Genomic DNA, 21,882 nt, shown 5'->3' with positions numbered 1-21,882 from the left:
GACATCACTCTGTGAGCTACAAGGATGTCCATGTAACCTGAAGTCACACAGCATGGGGTCACTAAGCCTTCGGCACTCACAGGACCTCTCTGTGTGCTAAATCACAGCATTAATACACAATGTAAAAATGTTTCTGAATCTATACAGTACAGCGTGATACATATACTTCTATAACACGTGATACATATACTTATAGAACACGTGATACATATACTTATATAACACGTGATACATATACCTATATAACACGTGATACATATACTTATATAACACGTGATACATATACTTATATAACACATGGAATGTGAAAGTCTAGTCTTGCATAGAAATGATTCAGTGACAGGCTGATGCCGCCAGCACAGACAGAGGGGATTAGTTCTCAATAACAGAAACTTACCAAAAGAATAGAGAAGAAGTCCAAGGCCCAGCATGACGAGGCTGCTTGCCCATCCAATCAGCAGGAATGCCGGGATCAGCAGAGTAATGGCCTGCGGGACACATCACACAGTCTGTCCATGTCACATAACAGGCACAATACTAATACAGAGATAATGCTGTGAGCACCATGGTGCAGAGTCACACACAAAGCGGCCGGATCTATGAGGCTGCATCGCCCTGTGAGAGCGGGCGTCACCACCAATAGCCCGCACCAGCACAAGCCCTATTCCTGGGGCAAGGGATCCATCTGACATCGCTGGAGCTCACCTCTGAATAGGCTGCGGTTCCACCCACACATCCACAGCAAGCTTATACCAAGTGTGATTACCCAGTGCCCAGTTACACCCGAGATGTGGTCCGGCTAACGCCCACGCTACTGTATCCCGCAGAAATGCATAAGTATGCCTTGGGCAGCCTGAGGAGCAGGTACCCACGACTCTGAAACAGGCCCTATATTGTTATATACACACACATCTGGGTGGTATTCAGTTTGCTGGCTGTTGGGATCCCAGAGCACAATATAGCGGTGCCGGAATCCCGACAACTTTTCTCCCTCTTGGAGGTTCACGACCCCCCTGGAGGGAGAATAAATAGCGTGGCAAGCCCGCAAGGGGCTCATTTGTGCTCACCCAGCTGTCGGTATTTCAGCCCGACCGCCAGCATACCGTACTACACCCCACACATCCATATGGAGATTGGTAACCTGTACCTGGCCTGTGACCTAGGGGGACATTTACTAAGCAGTGATAAGAGTGGAGAAGTGAGCCAGTGGAGATGTGGCCCCATCAACCAATCAGCAGCTCTGTATCATTTTATAGTATGCAAATTATAGACATTACTTCAGTGCTGATTGGTTGCCTTGGGCAACTTCTCTGCTCTTATCGCTGCTTAGTAAATGTCCCCTTAATCACAGAAGTCATACTTTATCATCCCATATATAATCATTGTGTCCTGTCGTTATAATTGGTGAGTAATGACATCATCCTCTCCATATTTAGTACTAATATACGAGTATAATGATGAGTCTTTTTCTATTTATTTGTAGAACATTACATTTTTCCCCAGCTACACTGTTGAGGAATTGTTCCCATCTTCAGGTTTAGCACAGTAATGATATACACTTCCACAGAGCGGCCTGTGTGAGCTTAGACGACAATCAGCCTCAGTAACTGCAAGCGGCAGCTGTCATCTATGTATGTATACTGACTGTCTACAAACACTACAATCCCTAGGTATTCAGGACACAGCCCTTTCTTGGTTCTCATCCTACCTATCTAATCGCTCCTTCAGTGTTCGTTTCTCTGATTCCACCTCTCCTTCGCTACCTCTCTCAGTTGGAGTACTGCAAGGCTCAGTCCTAGGTCCTCTGCTTTTCTCTATCTATACCACATCTCTTGGCAAACTAATCAACTCTTTCGGATTTCAGTACCATCTGTATGCGGATGATACTCAAATCTACCTATCCTCCCCTGACTTGTCCCTATCTGTATTGGGCCGTGTCACTGAATGCCTTTCTGCCATTTCATCTTGGATGACATCTCGCCACCTCAAACTTAATATTTCCAAAACAGAATTAATTATATTTCCGCCGGCCAATAGTAGTTTCCAACCTGATATCTCTATCACTGTTGAGAACTCTGCAATCACCCCTACCCCACAAGCTCGCTGCCTAGGTGTCATTCTTGACTCTGAACTGTCCTTTGTTACCCACATTCAATCTGTCTCAAGATCATGTTACATACATCTAAGAAACATATCCAAAATACGCCCTTATCTTACACAAGACACAGCAAAAACTCTAATCCATGCTCTCATTATCTCCCGCATTGATTATTGTAATAGTCTCCTGACCGGTCTTCCCAAACATAGGCTCTCACCACTACAATCCATTTTGAATGCAGCTGCGAGGCTAATCTTCCTTGCCAGACGTTCATCGTCTGCAGATCCGCTCTGTCAGTCCCTCCATTGGTTACCGGTATTCTACCGTATTAAATATAAAATACTTTTACTCACATACAAGGCTATTAACCAAACTGCACCAACATACATCTCTTCACTCATCTCAAAATATCTCCCTACCCGACCTCTCCGCTCTGCACAAGATCTACGTCTCTCATCCACACGCATTACTTGCAGGGCCGTCTTTTCGTATGGGCTCAGTGGGCTCTTGCCCAAGGGCCCCAGGAGTATAAGGGCCCTAGGCTGATAGCTGAGAGTCCCCTCTTTCCAGGGACACCAGATTTTTGAAAATCGGCCCTGGGGAACCAGAGATATCCGACTTTAAAGCAGTGGTCCCCATCCAAGCCTGTTGATTGTTCTTCCCAGCCATATATCTCAGGTTCTGTTTGACTTATAATTTTTCAGAGAGTATACTCCAAAAGCTGGGACTCTCCCCTTTTGGTGAACACTGGCAGCTTGTCTCTACTATGCCCAGAACCAGAGATATCAGCCTTCCAGCAGCTGTCCCCTGCTCCAGCTCTGCACGCCTGGTATACAGTTTTATATTTTCGTTGGTGGATTGCTCAGGCTTCTGAACTCTGATCCCCAAGTCCCCAGTACCTCCTGAAAGGAGGGACTCTTTAGTGTTTTCATCCCATTCAAAGCTAAGAAATCTACTTCCAGGAACTGGACATATCTGCAGTCAAGCAAGCTGCCCTCCCACCGGAAAATGGTGAATATTAAGCCCACGCCACTATCCACCCCTCCCCTGCGTATTAAACACCCCCTACCACCCTGGAAGTTATGTACCAGGGCCCCGTCATTCAGCCCAATGCCCCCTTCTACAGTTTAGTGTTCTACCTCCTGCCCCATTGCCCACCATCTGTGCAGTAAAGGAGTAATTTGCAGAAATTACTGCTCCAGGTCCTACATGCTAAATTGAAGATAGAACACCCCCTACTGCCCACGAGACATCAAAGCTGCCGCTGATAGCACCCCCCACCCCTACTGCTGGAGGATAGGTAGGGGCCCCAGTGCATTGTTGTGCCCAGGGGCCCACACTGCTGTTAAGACGGCCCTGATTACTTGTTCACACTCAAAATTACAGGACTTTATCCGGGCTTCACCCACTCTGTGGAATGCCCTCCCACGCACAGTAAGACTCGCCTCTAGTCTCCAAACCTTTAAATGTTCCCTGAAAACTCACCTCTTCAGACAAGCCTATCAAATTCCAGACCCACCCACATAACCTTCAGTGCTTCCCTATCTAATTACATCCTCTGTAGAGTATTCATAACATCACATATCTTGTCTTTCTTAGTCTCACACCCTCCTGACACTTGGATAACTTTGTGGGGTATCATCATACAACCCATTAAGAACCTAGCAATCTGGTGGACCATTATGCAATAGGTAGCATCTATCCTTGTGTATCTATGCCTATTTCCCTATAGATTGTAAGCTTGCGAGCAGGGCCTTCCTACCTCTATGTCTGTCTGTTTTTACCCAGTTTTGTTCTATTACTGTTGTTCTAATTGTAAAGCGCAACGGAATATGCTGCGCTATATAAGAAACTGTTAATAAATAAATAAATAAACCACAAGTGGCTCTATGCTCATTCAGGGGGTGATTCAGATCTGGCTTGCTGGGCTGCAAACTTTGCTCTCCTGCGATCGGATAGTCTCCGCCTCCAGGGTGAGTGTAAATTCGCTGTGTAAGTGTGCGATCCCATGTGTACGCCGAGCTGCAAAATTCCACTGTGTGCAGTGTGTGCGCAGCCCAGAACTAACTCCTACAGTGCGATGAGAAGAGGCTGATCGGGGCCGGAGCGGACGTCAGAAACCCTCCCTGAAAACGCTTGGGCACGCCTGCGTTTTTCTGGACACTCCCAATACACGGTCAGTTACCACCCACAAACGGCCACCTCCTGTCAATCACCTTGTGAACACCCGTGCGATCAGATTTTTCGCACCATCCCGTCGCTGACCGGCGATGCCCTTTGTTGTTGGCCAGTGAGCGTGCGCATTGTGGTGCATACACATGCACAGTTACTACCTTATCGCCCGTGAAAACACACAGCAGCGATCAGGTCTGAATCCCCCCCATAGTCAGTGACTACAGTGCTCCTCTATCTGCTGGATAGGTTTTCCTTCATATTTGCTCACGGCTTTAGGCGTATGGTATGTGATTAGTAGACTATTTACCCACTGAGCCACTGAAGGTCTCAGGTCCACCAGTACACAGCTCGGCCGCCACGCCGAGTACACATGACGTTCGTGCATAGTTACCCTTTTCACAGCTTTCACTTCATTTCCTGGCTTGATTCTTCTAGCGTATCCGCCCTGGATCAACGCCATGGTCATTCCGATGAAGAAAAACATCTTCCCCTGCTGCATGCTGCCAAAGAAATCACACAGCACAGGTTACAGGCAGGCTCCACAGCTCTGTGTTTATGCTCCAGCTGGCCTGATCTCATCCAGATGTTCCCCGCTCACTGCTGGATATCCCTCCCTCACCGCCGTATGGCCATATAGTATTATTCTGAGGTTAGGAAAACATCTACAGAGCTTCAAACACGAGTCCCAGCGCCAATATCACAACACTATACAAAGCGTAGCTCTATAGGTGTAACGGCCTACACAGCGCTGCAAATAAGGCTCTTATTTTTAATATATTATATAACGATATTTATAAGCAGGGTTTTCTCCAGACAGAAAATAAGAATTTACTCACCGGTAATTCTATTTCTCGTAGTCCGTAGTGGATGCTGGGGACTCCGTAAGGACCATGGGGAATAGACGGGCTCCGCAGGAGACTGGGCACTCTAAAGAAAGATTTAGGACTATCTGGTGTGCACTGGCTCCTACCCCTATGACCCTCCTCCAAGTCTCAGTTAGGACACTGTGCCCGGAAGAGCTGACACAATAAGGAAGGATTTTGAATCCCGGGTAAGACTCATACCAGCCACACCAATCACACCGTATAACTCGTGATAGGAACCCCGGTTAACAGTATGATAACAACGGAGCCTCTAAACAGATGGCTCGCAATAACAACACGATTTGTGTAACAATAACTATTTACAAGTATTGCAGACAATCCGCACTTGGGATGGGCGCCCAGCATCCACTACGGACTACGAGAAATAGAATTACCGGTGAGTAAATTCTTATTTTCTCTGACGTCCTAGTGGATGCTGGGGACTCCGTAAGGACCATGGGGATTATACCAAAGCTCCCAAACGGGCGGGAGACTGCGGATGACTCTGCAGCACCGAATGAGAGAACTCCAGGTCCTCCTCAGCCAGGGTATCAAATTTATAGAATTTTGCAAACGTGTTTGCCCCTGACCAAGTAGCAGCTCGGCAAAGTTGTAGAGCCGAGACCCCTCGGGCAGCCGCCCAAGATGAGCCCACCTTCCTTGTGGAATGGGCTTTTACAGATTTAGGCTGCGGTAGTCCCACCGCAGAATGCGCCAGCTGAATAGTGCTACAAATCCAGCGCGCGATAGACTGCTTAGAAGCAGGAGCACCCAGCTTGTTGGGTGCATACAGGATAAACAGCGAGTCAGTTTTCCTGACTCCAGCCGTCCTGGAAACATAAATTTTCAGGGCCCTGACTACGTCCAGTAACTTGGAATACTCCAAGTCCCTAGGAGCCGCAGGCACCACAATAGGTTGGTTCAAATGAAAAGCTGATACCACCTTCGGGAGAAACTGAGGACGAGTCCTCAACTCTGCCCTATCCATATGGAAAATCAGATAAGGGCTTTTACAGGACAAAGCCGCCAATTCTGACACACGCCTGGCCGAAGCCAGAGCCAACAGCATAACCACTTTCCACGTGAGATATTTCAAATCCACAGTCTTAAGTGGCTCAAACCAATGTGATTTCAAGAACTCCAAAACCACATTGAGATCCCAAGGTGCCACTGGGGGCACAAAAGGAGGCTGAATATGCAGAACTCCTTTGACAAATGTCTGAACTACAGGCAGTGAAGCCAGTTCTTTCTGGAAGAAAATCGACAGGGCCGAAATCTGGACCTTAATGGACCCCAATTTGAGGCCCAACGTCACCCCTGCTTGCAGGAAATGCAGGAATCGACCCAGTTGAAATTCCTCCGTTGGGGCCTTCTTGGCCTCACACCAAGCAACATATTTTCGCCAAATGCGGTGATAATGTTTTGCGGTGACATCCTTCCTGGCTTTGATCAGGGTAGGGATGACTTCCTCCGGAATGCCCTTTTCCTTTAGGATCCGGTGTTCAACCGCCATGCCGTCAAACGTAGCCGCGGTAAGTCTTGGAACAGACAGGGTCCCTGCTGCAGCAGGTCTTGTCTGAGCGGCAGAGGCCAAGGGTCCTCTGCAAGCATCTCTTGAAGTTCCGGGTACAAGCTCTTCTTGGCCAATCCGGAACCACGAGTATAGTTTTCACTCCTCGCCTTCTTATTATTCTGAGTACCTTGGGAATGAGAGGCAGAGGAGGAAACACATAAACCGACTGGTACACCCACGGTGTCACTAGAGCATCCACAGCGATCGCCTGAGGGTCCCTTAAAGCGCAATATCTTTTTAGCTTTTTGTTGAGGCGGGACGCCATCATGTCCACCTGTGGTCTTTCCCAACGGTTTACCAGCATTTGGAAGACTTCTGGATGAAGTCCCCATTCTCCCGGGTGGAGGTCGTGCCTGCTGAGGAAGTCTGCTTCCCAGCTGTCCACTCCCGGAATGAACACTGCTGTCAGTGCTAACACATGATTCTCTGCCCACCGGAGAATCCTTGTGGCTTCTGCCATTGCCCTCCTGCTTCTTGTGCCGCCCTGTCTGTTTACATGGGCGACCGCCGTGATGTTGTCTGATTAAAACAGTACCGGCTGGTTTTGAAGCAGGGGCCTTGCTTGGCTAAGGGCATTGTAAATGGCCCTTAGCTCCAGAATATTTATGTGAAGCGAAATCTCCTGATTTGACCACAGTCCTTGGAAATTTCTTCCCTGTGTGACTGCACCCCAGCCCCGAAGGCTGGCATCCGTGGTCACCAGGACCCAGTCCTGAATGCCGAATCTGCGGCCCTCTAGTAGATGAGCACTCTGCAGCCACCACAGAAGAGACACCCTTGTCCTTGGAGACAGGGTTATCCGCTGATGCATCTGAAGATGCGATCCGGACCATTTGTCCAGCAGATCCCACTGAAAAGTTCTTGCATCCTTGATGTCCAGAGAGACCATGTAATCCCCCTCGTCCAGGCTCGCAATAACCGCCCTGAGCGATTCCATCTTGAACTTGAACCTTTTGATATAAGTGTTCAAGGATTTTAAATTTAAGATGGGTCTCACCGAACCGTCCGGTTTCGGTACCACAAACATTGTGGAATAGTAACCCTTCCCTTGCTGAAGGAGGGGTACCTTGACAATCACTTGCTGTGAATACAGTTTTTGAATAGCCACCAACACCGCCTCCCTGGCAGAGGGAGTTGCCGGTAAGGCAGATTTTAGGAAACGGCGGGGGGGAGACGTCTCGAATTCCAGCCTGTACCCCTGAGATACTACTTGAAGGACCCAGGGATCCACTTGTGAGAGAGCCCACTGAGCGCTGAAATTTCTGAGACGGGCCCCCACCGTACCCGGGTCCGCCTGAGCAGCCCCAGCGTCATGCTGTGGACTTACCGGATGCGGGGGAGGACTTCTGCTCTTGGGAACTAGCTGTGTGCTGCAGCTTTTTCCCTCTACCTTTGCCTCTCGGCAGAAAGGATGAGCCTCTAGCCCTCTTGCTTTTCTGGGGCCGAAAGGACTGTACCTGATAATACGGTGCTTTCTTTTGCTGTGTGGTAGCCTGTGGCAAAAAGGTCGATTTCCCAGCAGTCGCTGTGGACACGAGGTCCGAAAGACCCTCCCCAAACAGTTCCACCCCCTTATAGGGCAAAACTTCCATGTGCCGTTTCGAGTCGGCATCGCCAGACCATTGCCGAGTCCATAACCCCCTTCTGGCGGCAATGGACATAGCGCTTATTTTTTATGCCAGCCGGCAAATATCCCTCTGTGCATCACGCATGTATAAGACGGCGTCTTTTATATGCTCTATCGTCAGCAAAATATTGTCCCTATCCATGGTATCAATATTATCCGACAGGGAATCTGACCACGCAGCAGCAGCACTGCACATCCAAGCCGATGCAATCGCTGGTCGCAATATAATGCCCGTGTGTGTGTAGATAGCTTTAAGGGTAGTTTCCTGCTTTCTATCAGCAGGTTCCTTTAGGGCGGCCGTATCCGGAGACGGTAGTGCCACCTTTTTTGATAAGCGTGTAAGCGCTTTATCTACCCTAGGGGGTGTTTCCCAACGTGACCTATCCTCTGGCGGGAAAGGGTACGCTGCCAATAACCGTTTAGAAATTATCAATTTCTTATCGGGGGAAGTCCACGCTTCCTCACACACCTCATTTAATTCCTCAGATGCAGGAAAAACTACAGGTAGCTTTTGCTCACCAAACATAATACCCTTTTTTGTGGTACCTGGGGTATTATCAGAAATGTGTAAAACATTTTTCATTGCCTCAATCATGTAACGGGTGGACCTATTGGAGGGTACACTAGTCTCATCGTCGTCGACACTGGAGTCGGTATCCGTGTCGACATCTGTGTCTGTCACCTGAGGTAGCGGGCGTTTTAAAGCCCCTGATGACATTTGAGACGCTGGAACAGACACAAGCTGAGTAGCCGGCTGTCCTATGTCATCAAACCTTTTGTGTAAGGAGTTGACACTGTCACGTAATTCCTTCCATAAGTCCATCCACACAGGTGTCGACCCCGCAGGGGGTGACATCACATTCACAGGCATTTGCTCCGCCTCCACATCATTTTCCTCATCATACATGTCGACACAGCAGTACCGACACACAGCAGACACACAGGGAATGCTCTGACAGAGGACAGGACCCCACAAAGCCCTTTGGGGAGACAGAGGGAGAGTATGCCAGCACACACCAGAGCGCTATATACCACAGGGATATCACCTATAAATAAAAGAGTGTTTTCCCCTTATAGCTGCATATATATTACTATACTGCGCCTAATTTGTGCCCCCCCTCTCTTTTTTACCCTTTCTGTAGTGCAGGACTGCAGGGGAGAGCCAGGGAGCGATCCTTCCAGCGGAGCTGTGAGGGAAAATGGCGCCAGTGTGCTGAGGGAGATGGCTCCGCCCCTTTTTCGGCGGGCTTTCTCCCGCTATTTTAATATTTCTGGCAGGGGTTAATATACACCTATATAGCCCCTGGGGCTATATATGGTGTCAGTTTGCCAGTCAAGGTGTTAATATTGCTGCTCAGGGCGCCCCCCCCCCCCCCCAGCACCCATCAGTGACCGTAGTGTGTGGTGTGCATGAGGAGCAATGGCGCACAGCTGCAGTGCTGTGCGCTACCTTGGAGAAGACAGAAGTCTTCAGCCGCCGATTTTCCGGACCTTCTTGCTTCTGGCTCTGTAAGGGGGACGGCGGCGCGGCTCCGGGAACGGACGACGAGGTCGGGTCCTGTGTGCGATCCCTCTGGAGCTAATGGTGTCCAGTAGCCTAAGAAGCCCAAGCTACCACCACTTAGGTAGGTTCGCTTCTTCTCCCCTTAGTCCCTCGGTGCAGTGAGCCTGTTGCCAGCAGGTCTCACTGTAAAATAAAAAACCTAAATTATACTTTCTTCTAGGAGCTCAGGAGAGCCCCTAGTGTGCATCCAGCTCAGCCGGGCACAGAAATCTAACTGGGGCTTGGAGGAGGGTCATAGGGGGAGGAGCCAGTGCACGCCAGATAGTCCTAAATCTTTCTTTAGAGTGCCCAGTCTCTTGCGGAGCCCGTCTATTCCCCATGGTCCTTACGGAGTCCCCAGCATCCACTAGGACGTCAGAGAAACTCGGGATTCAATGGGCCTAATTCAGAGTTGATCGCAGCAGCGAATTTGTTAGCAGTTGGGCAAAACCATGTGCACTGCAGGTGGGGCAGATGTAACATGTGCAGAGAGAGTTAGGTTTGGGTGGGGTGTGTTCAAACTGAAATCTAAATTGCAGTGTCAAAATAAAGCAGCCAGTATTTACCCTGCACAGAAACAAAATAACCCACCCAAATCTAACTCTCTCTGCACATGTTATATCTGTCCCCCCTGTAGTGCACATGGTTTTGCCCAACTGCTAACAAATTTGCTGCTGCGATCAACTCTGAATGACCCCCATTGTCTTAGCATTCCGATCGCAGGACATGTGACAGGTATGCCCTAGTGGATTAAAGAGGTATAGTCATGGCACTCACCGGTTCCAAAAATAGACCTCTCTTGGTAATGGCCGTATAGACCCAACAGCCCCTACACACGTATAAGAGGTACAGTATATAGGGACCATGTACAAGCCCCCATATTTACAGTATAGAGCAATCCACCTCCCTTAATTTCTCCCTGTCTGGGGAAAGTAGTACGTCAAGGGCTAGGCCTGCACCAAATGCCACTTCAAATTGCCTTGTGCCCAGTCGGTTGTGTGTGCAGCATGTGAGGCAGAGGACCAGCAGCTGCACTCATCTGCACAGCAACTGATGCGGCAGAGACAGCTTGAGCCCAGTCTCCTAGGGCCCTTGTAATCAGGAATGAAGAACAATGTTCGTTCCCGTAGCTATGAAGTGTGACCTACATCATCACTAGCACCCAGTCTGCTGTAGCATTGCCACAGTACTTTGTATAAGTGAGATAGATACACTGAGTTACTGCTGGAGGAGGAGCTGTGCATTTGTGTTAAGCATACGTCTTTTACCCATTCTGTCACCAGCACTCACATGAAATGGAATGTAAGGAAAGGGCTGACTGCAGATCTGTGTTTCTGCTAAGCGTGCACAAAGCAGGGTTGCGAGCTCAGCCCAAGCCAGACGTGTGCTCCGAGTAACATTCTCGGATTATCACGGCTCACCTGCTACGCTGCGCACTAGATATGGAGGATAAAGTGTTCGTTTCTGCAGTATTAACTTTTATTTTTAAGGCACCACATAGTTTCTATAGCAACGTATAAGAGATTATATATATATATATATATATATATATATATATATATATATATATATTCCATATATTGGGCGGCACTCAGACACTTTCACATGCTGGTTGAACAGTGAACAAGCGCCGCAGGACTGCTTTAATGTGACGTTTCGGGGTACAAAGATCCCCTTCCTCAGATTTGTACCCCGAAACGTCACATTAAAGCAGCCCTGCGGGGCTTGTTCACTGTTCAACCAGCGTGTGAAAGTCTCTGAGTGCCGCCCAATATATGGATTATATACAGCAGGAATTAGACGGATGGGAATGCACCCGAGCAAGGTGACACGTAAGACCTGAGTGCCGGGGTCCTATTTTGGATATATATATATATATATATATATATATATATATATATATAGATATAGATATAGATATAGATATATACTGCTCAAAAATATAAAGGGAACACTAAAATAACACATCCTAGATCTGAATGAATGAAATATTCTTATTAAATACTTTGTTCTTTACATAGTTGAATGTGCTGACAACAAAATCACACAAAAATTATCAATGGAAATCAAATTTATTAACCCACGGAGGTCTGGATTTGGAGTCGCTCTCAAAATTAAAGTGGAAAAACACACTACAGGCTGATCCAACTTTGATGTAATGTCCTTAAAACAAGTCAAAATGAGGCTCAGTAGTGTGTGTGGCCTCCACGTGCCTGTATGACTTCCCTACAACCCACACAAGTGGCTCAGGTAGTGCAGCTCATCCAGGATGGTACATCAATGCGAGCTGTGGCAAGAAGGTTTGCTGTGTCTGTCAGCGTAGTGTCCAGAGCATGGAGGCGCTACCAGGAGACAGGCCAGTACATCAGGAGACGTGGAGGAGGCCGTAGGAGGGCAACAACCCAGCAGCAGGACCGCTACCTCCACCTTTGTGCAAGGAGGAACAGGAGGAGCACTGCCAGAGCCCTGCAAAATGACCTCCAGCAAGCCACAAATGTGCATGTGTCTACTCAAACGATAAGAAACAGACTCCATGAGGGTGGTATGAGGGCCCAACGTCCACAGGTGGGGGTTGTGCTTACAGCCCAACACCGTGCAAGACATTTGGCATTTGCCAGAGAACACCAAGATTGGCAAATTCGCCACTGGCACCCTGTACTCTTCATAGATGAAAGCAGGTTCTCACTGAGCACATGTGACAGAAGTGACAGAGTCTGGAGACGCCAAGGAGAACGTTCTGCTGCCTGCAACATCCTCCAGCATGACCGGTTTGGCAGTGGGTCAGTAATGGTGTGGGGTGGCATTTCTTTGGGGGGCCGCACAGCCCTCCATGTGCTCGCCAGAGGTAGCCTGACTGCCATTAGGTACCGAGATGAGATCCTCAGACCAACTTCTGAGACCATATGCTGGTGCAGTTGGCCCTGGGTTCTTCCTAATGCAAAACAATGCTAGACCTCATGTGGCTGGAGTGTGTCAGCAATTCCTGCAAGATGATGGCATTGATGCTATGGACTGGCCCGCCTGTTCCCCAGACCTGAATCCAATTGAGCACATCTGGGACATCATGTCTCGTTCCATCCACCAACCACAGACTGTCCAGGAGCTGGCGGATGCTTTAGTTCAGGAGATCTGGGAGGAGATCCCAGGTCTGGGAGGAGACCATCCGCTACCTCATCAGGAGCATGCCCAGGCGTTGTAGGGAGGTCATACAGGCACGTGGAGGCCACACACACTACTGAGCCTCCTTTTGACTTGTTTTAAGGACATTACATCAAAGTTGGATCAGCCTGTAGTGTGTTTTTCCACTTTAATTTTGAGGGTGACTCCAAATCCAGACCTCCATGGGTTAATAAATTTGATTTCCATTGATAATTTTTATGTGATTTCGTTGTCAGCACATTCAACTATGTAAAGAACAAAGTATTTAATAAGAATATTTCATTGATTCAGATCTAGGATGTGTTGTTTAAGTGTTCCCTTTATTTTTTTTTAGCAGTATGTATATATATATATATATATATATATATAACCTGCACAATGACCCGGCACTCCTGCGGTCCCCTCCGCCTGCAAACAGCTGCTCCTGGTGCCCTCCTCGTGGAGAAAGTACTCCGTCATACAAGCAATGTAATGAGGCGGCACTCCGGAGACTTTTCAACGACTTTAATCAGGTGATCTACGTTTCGGGGACGCAGCCCCTTCGTCAGGATAAGTGTATGTGACAAAAAACAGTGTTTAAATACCTATGGGAAGATACTCACACCCGCCGCCTCCAGCCGCGTTGCCCGGTTTCCGGCCGCGTCCTCCCGGTCCCACCGGAAATGACGTCTTGCCGGCCCGTCCAGCTTACGCGTTGTGGCTATGAGGAAGAGAAACCATAGCAACACATAAACAATAAACAATAATGGTAATGTGCCTCCTTTCAGCCAATGCATCATACAAAAAAACAACATAAGTGAATAAATAAGACGATCTGATCCATCTATAAGAATAAAACATAAATATAAATACATCTTATGGTAATCAGAGCGATATAAATGTGCAACAAAGATCATATTAATGCAACAGGCCGTAAGATGCACACTAAAATCATGTCTAATAACAAACTAAATGTGAAAATAATATTTATATATATATTAGTGACATAAAAACTAATATAAGTGACATGATAAAATTTAATTTAAATCCATAAGGCTTTCACACTATTTTAGTTGGGATAAAACCAGTGTATATAATATCTATACTGGCCAAACGACTGTTCATAAAAAGCATCTTAAATTAAGGGCTTCATTAAGCCCTTTGGGAGCAAGTGTGCCTAATGTGTGAATCCAACGTGACTCAAGTTGTAGGAGTTTTTTAGATCTATCTCCACCTCTTAGAGATTTGGGAACCTGATCGATAATTTTATAACGGAGAGTAGCCATATTGTGTTGTTTTTTGGCAAAGTGACGAGCTACTGGCTGCTCGCTATCACCAGCTTTTATGGCTTCACGGATGGCATACCTGTGTTGGGCCATCCTGATCTTAAAGGTACAATCCGTCTTGCCCACATATGATAACCCACATGGGCATGTAAGCAAATAGACCACAAATTTCGATTCACAGGACAAATACTGTTTGATGTTATAAGAAATCCCAGTATGTGGATGCAAAAATTTCGTGCCTGGTGTCATATAACTGCACGTTGTGCATCCACTACACCGGTAACATCCCGCTTTTCTGCTAAGGAAATGTTCCTTAGTCACATTAAATTGAGAGATATCGGTTTTCACGACTATATCTCTAATACTGCTGTTATTGGAATAACTGGGTAATAATTTAGAATGGAATGCCTCACCCAACCCCTTATCAGTAGCCACAATGGGCCAGATTTGTTTGGTCTTTTTAGTCAAATAATGGCTACTAGAATTAAAACGGGTAACCCAGGGAAATCTACCCTGTAACTGTTTAGGGGGTTTTTGTTCCAATAGTTGATCTCTTGTGAGACTCAAAGCCCTCTTTCGCGCTGTCATCAACAGTTTAATTGGATAACCTCTATCGAGGAATTTAAGGGTCATATTATGTAAGGCTTGATCCCTCTCCTGTGGATTAGTCGTGATCCGACATACTCTTAAATATTGGGAGAACGGTAGGCTGTGAATGGTAGATCTAGGGTGGGAACTATCATATCTCAACACATTATTCCTGTCTGTAGGTTTCACAAACAGTGATGTGTTGATCATCCCATCAACAAGCGTTATGCAGACATCCAAAAAATTAATGGTTTTACCATCAATTGTTAAAGTTAATTTAATGGGACTATCAGTGGCATTATGTATATCTACTAGTGTTTTAAGGTCATCACCATTATCCTTCCAAAATATAAGGATGTCATCTATATACCGAAAGTAAAGATTTATCCTATCACATATTGCACTATTGTGTAAAAATAAATCATTCTCAACCTCCCACATATATGAGTTGGCGAAGGATGGTGCCACCGCCGATCCCATCGCGCAACCTGTGCGCTGTAGGAAAAAGATCTTATCAAAAAGAAAATAATTGTGGGTAAGGGAGAATTCTAGCAATGCTATGAAAAAATTGATATCAGGACCTTTATACAGTGGGTTATTAGTAATAAGCCTCCTGACAGCTTGTAGCCCCGCCCCATGCGGTATGCATGTATACAAGCTCGTAACATCTATAGTGGCGAGGCTAGTCTGTTCAGATAATTTACCCATATCTAGGAATTTCCTGAGCAACATAGATGTATCCTTTAGATGTGTGCTAGTGTTCTGGATACATGGCTGTAAAAAAGCATCACAGTACACAGACAAAGGCTCACATAACGACCCCCTGGCCGAAATAATCGGTCGTCCCGGAGGATCCAGGGGATTTTTATGTACCTTAGGGATTATATAAAACACAGGTACAACCGGAAAATCACTAGACAAGGCTTTACATACAGGCTGAGTAATGATACCTTGGTCGACTGCATCTTTAAGCATACTGTCTAATTCTCTCTTAAATTGCCAAGTAGGATCTTGACTTAGTCTACCATAGGTATCAGTATCAGACAATAATCTTACACATTCAAGTTTGTATTTATCAGTATCAAGAACAACTAAAGCACCCCCCTTGTCCGCATTCCTAATAATGATGTCTTGTCTCTTACCGAGACTTTTCAGGGCTGCAGATTCTTCCCGGGATATATTAGAGCATGTTTTCTCACACGCTTCATCCCCCATTCCCTCCATCATTCTACTAAAAGTTCTGATAGACGGATTTTGTGACATGGGTTCAAATGTGGATTTCTTTAATTTCTTTAGCTGTACTGGAATGGTAGATTCGATCAACGGGGTAGAGTTCAAATTCTTGTTGTAATACTCCTTTAGTTTGAGTGACCGTGTTAATCTATATGATTCGATCTTCCACTGTAACGGGTCCACCGAACTGGTAGGTATAAAAGACAGACCTTTACTTAACACCTTAATTTCTATAGGTGTCAATATTTTGGTTGAAAGATTGATAATCAATTGCGACCCCTCCTCGGAGGTTTTGTCCCTGCTTTGGGACCTGGCTTTCCTCCACGTCTGCCCCCCTCTCCTCGTGGGCGCACCTCGCGGCCTGCCAGTATGGCCCGGGTGCGTACCCCTAAAGGGGCGTCTTGAGTCTGCTGGCCATTTTTAGACAGAGTCTCATCAGCATCACTGGCCGACGTACTAGAATATTGCTGTCTTGATTGTCGTCGCCTATATTGTTGCTGTCTCAGTGGGTTCTGTCTGGGGTTACTGCTGTTAAGCCATAGGTATACTCTATGTTGCGCATAGTCCTGCTGAACACGTACTAATTTTTGCTTTTTGAATTTAATAAGATCAGCCGTATATTTTTCCAGATCACTATTTAACTTAGAAAGCCAGTCAGGTGGAGAGAGTTCAGTGATCTTATGCTCTAATTCAAAAGCTGCTATTTTTTGCTTAGCATTATTCATTTCACGTGCGGACTCCTCGATCACTAACAATAGTAAATCCATAGAACATTTATTTAGGATCGAGATCCATTTTTTGCAGAACGTTACGTCATATCTCCCTATCGTAGGCATATTATGTATGCGAAACCCACGAGGTATCTGCTTGGCTCTAAAATAATCTGATAGGGTCATGCCATGATATTTAAAGTCAATCTCTCTTTTATGTAGTTTAAGCAATTCTTTGTAAATGTCTTCACTGGTATTAACAGCCACTGAATCAAATGCCGGAGTTTTAAATAGGATGTTCTCCGCCTCTGCTTCACTGAAACTTAGTGTGTCAGAATTATCACACTGTAGAAAGTGCATTGCGCCCTCCAACAAATGTTCACTTGTGTCTGCCATAATGGATGGTTAAAAGTGATATAGTGCTGTGATATAAGTGCTTGTGCTGAAGTGCTCCGCAAATCCAGTGCGGTATGCGGGTGAGCTGATCCCACGGTGTAAACAGGGGTTGGTATGGTGCCTTGGTCTAAACCACAAAAACTCCTGCGAGTGATGTGTGGTGTATACAACCTGCACAATGACCCGGCACTCCTGCGGTCCCCTCCGCCTGCAAACAGCTGCTCCTGGTGCCCTCCTCGTGGAGAAAGTACTCCGTCATACAAGCAATGTAATGAGGCGGCACTCCGGAGACTTTTCAACGACTTTAATCAGGTGATCTACGTTTCGGGGACGCAGCCCCTTCGTCAGGATAAGTGTATGTGACAAAAAACAGTGTTTAAATACCTATGGGAAGATACTCACACCCGCCGCCTCCAGCCGCGTTGCCCGGTTTCCGGCCGCGTCCTCCCGGTCCCACCGGAAATGACGTCTTGCCGGCCCGTCCAGCTTACGCGTTGTGGCTATGAGGAAGAGAAACCATAGCAACACATAAACAATAAACAATAATGGTAATGTGCCTCCTTTCAGCCAATGCATCATACAAAAAAACAACATAAGTGAATAAATAAGACGATCTGATCCATCTATAAGAATAAAACATAAATATAAATACATCTTATGGTAAGACATGATTTTAGTGTGCATCTTACGGCCTGTTGCATTAATATGATCTTTGTTGCACATTTATATCGCTCTGATTACCATAAGATGTATTTATATTTATGTTTTATTCTTATAGATGGATCAGATCGTCTTATTTATTCACTTATGTTGTTTTTTTGTATGATGCATTGGCTGAAAGGAGGCACATTACCATTATTGTTTATTGTTTATGTGTTGCTATGGTTTCTCTTCCTCATAGCCACAACGCGTAAGCTGGACGGGCCGGCAAGACGTCATTTCCGGTGGGACCGGGAGGACGCGGCCGGAAACCGGGCAACGCGGCTGGAGGCGGCGGGTGTGAGTATCTTCCCATAGGTATTTAAACACTGTTTTTTGTCACATACACTTATCCTGACGAAGGGGCTGCGTCCCCGAAACGTAGATCACCTGATTAAAGTCGTTGAAAAGTCTCCGGAGTGCCGCCTCATTACATTGCTTGTATGACGGAGTACTTTCTCCACGAGGAGGGCACCAGGAGCAGCTGTTTGCAGGCGGAGGGGACCGCAGGAGTGCCGGGTCATTGTGCAGGTTGTATACACCACACATCACTCGCAGGAGTTTTTGTGGTTTAGACCAAGGCACCATACCAACCCCTGTTTACACCGTGGGATCAGCTCACCCGCATACCGCACTGGATTTGCGGAGCACTTCAGCACAAGCACTTATATCACAGCACTATATCACTTTTAACCATCCATTATGGCAGACACAAGTGAACATTTGTTGGAGGGCGCAATGCACTTTCTACAGTGTGATAATTCTGACACACTAAGTTTCAGTGAAGCAGAGGCGGAGAACATCCTATTTAAAACTCCGGCATTTGATTCAGTGGCTGTTAATACCAGTGAAGACATTTACAAAGAATTGCTTAAACTACATAAAAGAGAGATTGACTTTAAATATCATGGCATGACCCTATCAGATTATTTTAGAGCCAAGCAGATACCTCGTGGGTTTCGCATACATAATATGCCTACGATAGGGAGATATGACGTAACGTTCTGCAAAAAATGGATCTCGATCCTAAATAAATGTTCTATGGATTTACTATTGTTAGTGATCGAGGAGTCCGCACGTGAAATGAATAATGCTAAGCAAAAAATAGCAGCTTTTGAATTAGAGCATAAGATCACTGAACTCTCTCCACCTGACTGGCTTTCTAAGTTAAATAGTGATCTGGAAAAATATACGGCTGATCTTATTAAATTCAAAAAGCAAAAATTAGTACGTGTTCAGCAGGACTATGCGCAACATAGAGTATACCTATGGCTTAACAGCAGTAACCCCAGACAGAACCCACTGAGACAGCAACAATATAGGCGACGACAATCAAGACAGCAATATTCTAGTACGTCGGCCAGTGATGCTGATGAGACTCTGTCTAAAAATGGCCAGCAGACTCAAGACGCCCCTTTAGGGGTACGCACCCGGGCCATACTGGCAGGCCGCGAGGTGCGCCCACGAGGAGAGGGGGGCAGACGTGGAGGAAAGCCAGGTCCCAAAGCAGGGACAAAACCTCCGAGGAGGGGTCGCAATTGATTATCAATCTTTCAACCAAAATATTGACACCTATAGAAATTAAGGTGTTAAGTAAAGGTCTGTCTTTTATACCTACCAGTTCGGTGGACCCGTTACAGTGGAAGATCGAATCATATAGATTAACACGGTCACTCAAACTAAAGGAGTATTACAACAAGAATTTGAACTCTACCCCGTTGATCGAATCTACCATTCCAGTACAGCTAAAGAAATTAAAGAAATCCACATTTGAACCCATGTCACAAAATCCGTCTATCAGAACTTTTAGTAGAATGATGGAGGGAATGGGGGATGAAGCGTGTGAGAAAACATGCTCTAATATATCCCGGGAAGAATCTGCAGCCCTGAAAAGTCTCGGTAAGAGACAAGACATCATTATTAGGAATGCGGACAAGGGGGGTGCTTTAGTTGTTCTTGATACTGATAAATACAAACTTGAATGTGTAAGATTATTGTCTGATACTGATACCTATGGTAGACTAAGTCAAGATCCTACTTGGCAATTTAAGAGAGAATTAGACAGTATGCTTAAAGATGCAGTCGACCAAGGTATCATTACTCAGCCTGTATGTAAAGCCTTGTCTAGTGATTTTCCGGTTGTACCTGTGTTTTATATAATCCCTAAGGTACATAAAAATCCCCTGGATCCTCCGGGACGACCGATTATTTCGGCCAGGGGGTCGTTATGTGAGCCTTTGTCTGTGTACTGTGATGCTTTTTTACAGCCATGTATCCAGAACACTAGCACACATCTAAAGGATACATCTATGTTGCTCAGGAAATTCCTAGATATGGGTAAATTATCTGAACAGACTAGCCTCGCCACTATAGATGTTACGAGCTTGTATACATGCATACCGCATGGGGCGGGGCTACAAGCTGTCAGGAGGCTTATTACTAATAACCCACTGTATAAAGGTCCTGATATCAATTTTTTCATAGCATTGCTAGAATTCTCCCTTACCCACAATTATTTTCTTTTTGATAAGATCTTTTTCCTACAGCGCACAGGTTGCGCGATGGGATCGGCGGTGGCACCATCCTTCGCCAACTCATATATGTGGGAGGTTGAGAATGATTTATTTTTACACAATAGTGCAATATGTGATAGGATAAATCTTTACTTTCGGTATATAGATGACATCCTTATATTTTGGAAGGATAATGGTGATGACCTTAAAACACTAGTAGATATACATAATGCCACTGATAGTCCCATTAAATTAACTTTAACAATTGATGGTAAAACCATTAATTTTTTGGATGTCTGCATAACGCTTGTTGATGGGATGATCAACACATCACTGTTTGTGAAACCTACAGACAGGAATAATGTGTTGAGATATGATAGTTCCCACCCTAGATCTACCATTCACAGCCTACCGTTCTCCCAATATTTAAGAGTATGTCGGATCACGACTAATCCACAGGAGAGGGATCAAGCCTTACATAATATGACCCTTAAATTCCTCGATAGAGGTTATCCAATTAAACTGTTGATGACAGCGCGAAAGAGGGCTTTGAGTCTCACAAGAGATCAACTATTGGAACAAAAACCCCCTAAACAGTTACAGGGTAGATTTCCCTGGGTTACCCGTTTTAATTCTAGTAGCCATTATTTGACTAAAAAGACCAAACAAATCTGGCCCATTGTGGCTACTGATAAGGGGTTGGGTGAGGCATTCCATTCTAAATTATTACCCAGTTATTCCAATAACAGCAGTATTAGAGATATAGTCGTGAAAACCGATATCTCTCAATTTAATGTGACTAAGGAACATTTCCTTAGCAGAAAAGCGGGATGTTACCGGTGTAGTGGATGCACAACGTGCAGTTATATGACACCAGGCACGAAATTTTTGCATCCACATACTGGGATTTCTTATAACATCAAACAGTATTTGTCCTGTGAATCGAAATTTGTGGTCTATTTGCTTACATGCCCATGTGGGTTATCATATGTGGGCAAGACGGATTGTACCTTTAAGATCAGGATGGCCCAACACAGGTATGCCATCCGTGAAGCCATAAAAGCTGGTGATAGCGAGCAGCCAGTAGCTCGTCACTTTGCCAAAAAACAACACAATATGGCTACTCTCCGTTATAAAATTATCGATCAGGTTCCCAAATCTCTAAGAGGTGGAGATAGATCTAAAAAACTCCTACAACTTGAGTCACGTTGGATTCACACATTAGGCACACTTGCTCCCAAAGGGCTTAATGAAGCCCTTAATTTAAGATGCTTTTTATGAACAGTCGTTTGGCCAGTATAGATATTATATACACTGGTTTTATCCCAACTAAAATAGTGTGAAAGCCTTATGGATTTAAATTAAATTTTATCATGTCACTTATATTAGTTTTTATGTCACTAATATATATATAAATATTATTTTCACATTTAGTTTGTT

The 21,882-nt window shown here is 45.7% G+C and overlaps 1 protein-coding gene across 3 annotated transcripts in view; it reads right to left on the bottom strand.

Annotated features, from left to right (window-relative positions):
- MFSD10 (major facilitator superfamily domain containing 10) overlaps nucleotides 1-21,882 on the bottom strand; it is a 112,677-nt gene that overhangs the window by 34,451 nt on the left and 56,344 nt on the right. For all 3 annotated transcript variants that reach the window (XM_063924418.1, XM_063924400.1, XM_063924409.1), the window contains 2 exons: nucleotides 4,665-4,773; nucleotides 398-488 (listed from right to left, as the gene is read on the bottom strand). In XM_063924418.1, the coding sequence (XP_063780488.1) occupies nucleotides 398-488; nucleotides 4,665-4,773 (200 nt within the window). The remainder of the gene's footprint in view (nucleotides 1-397; nucleotides 489-4,664; nucleotides 4,774-21,882) is intronic.

Source organism: Pseudophryne corroboree, chromosome 1 (assembly GCF_028390025.1).
Source record: "Pseudophryne corroboree isolate aPseCor3 chromosome 1, aPseCor3.hap2, whole genome shotgun sequence".
NCBI classification, from domain to species: domain Eukaryota; kingdom Metazoa; phylum Chordata; class Amphibia; order Anura; family Myobatrachidae; genus Pseudophryne; species Pseudophryne corroboree.
This window is presented reverse-complemented; position numbering and strand designations above follow the sequence as displayed.